At 50.4% G+C, this 2,481-nt stretch overlaps 2 protein-coding genes across 4 annotated transcripts in view; both read right to left on the reverse strand.

Moving 5' to 3' along the window:
• The window catches only part of CCDC125 (coiled-coil domain containing 125), a 12,322-nt gene extending 11,229 nt beyond the window's left edge, over positions 1-1,093 (reverse strand). The window contains exon 1 of one of the 3 annotated variants that reach the window (XM_026036078.1): positions 1,046-1,093. The gene's annotated coding sequence lies outside the window, so the exon portion shown is untranslated. Of the gene's footprint in view, positions 1-60; positions 79-756; positions 842-1,045 lie in introns of those variants that run through there. The other 2 variants (XM_026036086.1, XM_026036095.1) reach the window with 2 other exon arrangements.
• AK6 (adenylate kinase 6) lies at positions 1,021-2,428 on the reverse strand. The gene is made up of 5 exons (XM_026036119.1): positions 2,377-2,428; positions 2,086-2,178; positions 1,685-1,743; positions 1,455-1,600; positions 1,021-1,301 (listed from the first exon to the last, which is right to left on the reverse strand). Exons 1-5 carry the CDS (start codon positions 2,402-2,404, stop codon positions 1,112-1,114), a joined length of 516 nt encoding a protein of 171 aa, XP_025891904.1. The 5' UTR covers positions 2,405-2,428; the 3' UTR covers positions 1,021-1,111.
• Positions 2,429-2,481: the final 53 nt, after the last annotated feature.

The raw sequence follows: 2,481 nt of genomic DNA on the forward strand, positions 1-2,481 counted from the left end.
CCGGGACCCGCCGCGCCGCACCGGGGGCCCCACGGGCGGCCTCTCGCGCCAAGCCCGCACCTCAGTGCCGGTGCCGGTGCCGTCCGAGCCGCCCGCCCCCCCGCGCCGCTGCCGGCTCCGCCCCGGGGCGGCGGCGGGCGCGGCCCGGCGGGTGCGGCCTGGCGGCAGCGCGGGGCTCAGAGCCCGGCCGGGAGCTCTTAAACGTGTAACCTCCTCGCAAKACAAGTTTCAGGTAAATGGTTTTACCGTTCAGTTTCACATACACAAAAGCCTATTGGCAAGCACTTCCCACGGGATCCCCTGTAAAGCTSCCCAGTCCCTCCATTCGGTGAAGCAGGATCACGTCTCCTTCCACAGGCCATCGGAGAAGACGGGCACCGACCTCTCAAATTTCACATATTTGAGGTTGCTGCTTCTCTACAAAATGAGGTCCCACGGCTTCCTTAACAAGCTTACACTGATAAATACTTCCCATGCTTGATATGGGTGACAGGGAACACAGAGGAGAAAAAAAGATAAAGGAAACAACTTCTCTTCCGTATGAGTGCGGATATTGCTGATGTTTCTATAATGAAACATTCAAAAACAGCATTCCCACCAGGTTAAAGCTCTTGCCTCAGAAATATAGAGCTATCCTTAGACTATATAACGGACCTCACTCTACAYGAGCTCCCACATGCGTGAGAAGAGAGCAGAACAGAGCGACCTGCAGGCTAATGACTGAGAAGCTGCCCACGTCCTTTCCGGGRCACTCACCTGAGCCTCGGCACGCAAAGGCACCACGGCTGTCAGCAGCCATCACAGTCATGCAGTTTGCTTAGTGGGGAAAGGGAAAAGTTTAATTTCAACCATAAGTGCCAAGCTCAAAGGCGGCCATGCCATCCAATCCCTCCATTTGCTGCTTAATTTCCACTTTGGAGCCAGCTGTACTCCATGCCTTCCCACAACATTTCTGAGGCTGCTCCRAACCCTTGGAATTGGCTATTATGAAACTTCTTCTAGTCCCCAGCCAAAACAAACTACAATGAAATTTATTTCAATTTACCATAAAAGAATTACGAATGTCASTTATTAAGCCCCTCCAGGAAGGCAGTTACTTTTCTTCCAGATGTCAATTGTTGTCTTTCATCCATTGCTCAATCCATTGCATAATCTGGTCCAAATTTCGCTCCAGGTCCTCTGGAGTGTTGCTGGGTAACTGGTGCACAATTTCCTCCCTGTAAGACGACATGGCTTCCTCGTAAAGTGTCTGAAAAATTTCACACTGAATGTTGTCCTGCAGCTTTTTCCCTTTGTAGCCCCTACAAGACAAGAACCACACACAAAGTCATTACCTTGTATATACAGAGAACCACAAAACATTGTGTACAGAATCAATGATTTATACCCCGGAAATAACTCTAACAAAGTTATTCAATAGCAGTTTATATTCCTTATTTACTCCATTGACGTACCTGCTTTCAAGTCTGTCATACAAAACTGAATTTTCCGTACGAAGTACAAATACTATATGAAACCACCTTTCTGGGAAAAAATCACAGCCGTGATAATCGATAATAACTCCACCTTCATTCATTTTGTCTTCCAGCTCATCAATTACCTACAGAAAGAGAAAGAAAAAAAAAAAAGTAAAATYTACTTGTAATCACAGAAAAGCAAAAGACCAAAATGCAGCTGGACTTACTCTGTCCTCATCCAAAATYGGACATTCATATTCCTCATCAAAGCCTTCATACAGTTCTCCTGCAGCAAAATTAGTATTAACAAGTTAGTGAAATAACACCAATCAATATGAAAAGTATTTATTGTAGCTGTTTTCAGATGATGTAAACAGAAGATATCGCACAAAGAACTCTGTGTTTAAATGTTCATAWAAGTTTGTTAATTTATCATTTAATGCAAAATAAGCATTTATTAACCAGCTTGTTAATTAGCTTATTAACCCATCTCATGAAAAAAAGGTTTCTATGAATAAATCCCCCGCACTTTCATTTGCTACATATCACACGCTGCAAGCACAGCCATATGAAACACGGATATCTCAAGCGCTTTGATGGACTATTATATTGGGGGAGCGCGCCCTACCTTCCTTGGCCAGGTCGCCCACGTTAACGTAGACGAGCCCCGCTCTGGAGGCCAGCTCCTTGCCCAGCGTGGTTTTCCCCACGCCGGGAGTACCTGCGGACACGGAGAGCGCAGTCAGACACCGCGCCGAGGCCTCCGCCACACAGCGTCCCGGCCACAGGAGCCGGGCCCCGCCGCCTCCCGACCCGCCAGCCCGGGACTCCGAGCCGCGACGGCCCCGCGCGGCCGGTCCGGTCCGGTCCGGCTCGGTCCGGTCCGGCTCGGTCCGGCTCGGCTCGCCTCGGTCCGTACCGGTGAGCAGGAGGTTGGGCCGCCTCATGGCGCGCGGCCGGGCCGCGCCGGTCGCCTAGGAGACACGCGGGGGCCTCCGCGGCGGCGCGCCGATGGCGTCACGCG

The sequence above is a fragment of the Nothoprocta perdicaria genome, unplaced genomic scaffold (assembly GCF_003342845.1).
Source record: "Nothoprocta perdicaria isolate Ctin4 unplaced genomic scaffold, notPer1 scaffold_1, whole genome shotgun sequence".
Classification (NCBI taxonomy): domain Eukaryota; kingdom Metazoa; phylum Chordata; class Aves; order Tinamiformes; family Tinamidae; genus Nothoprocta; species Nothoprocta perdicaria.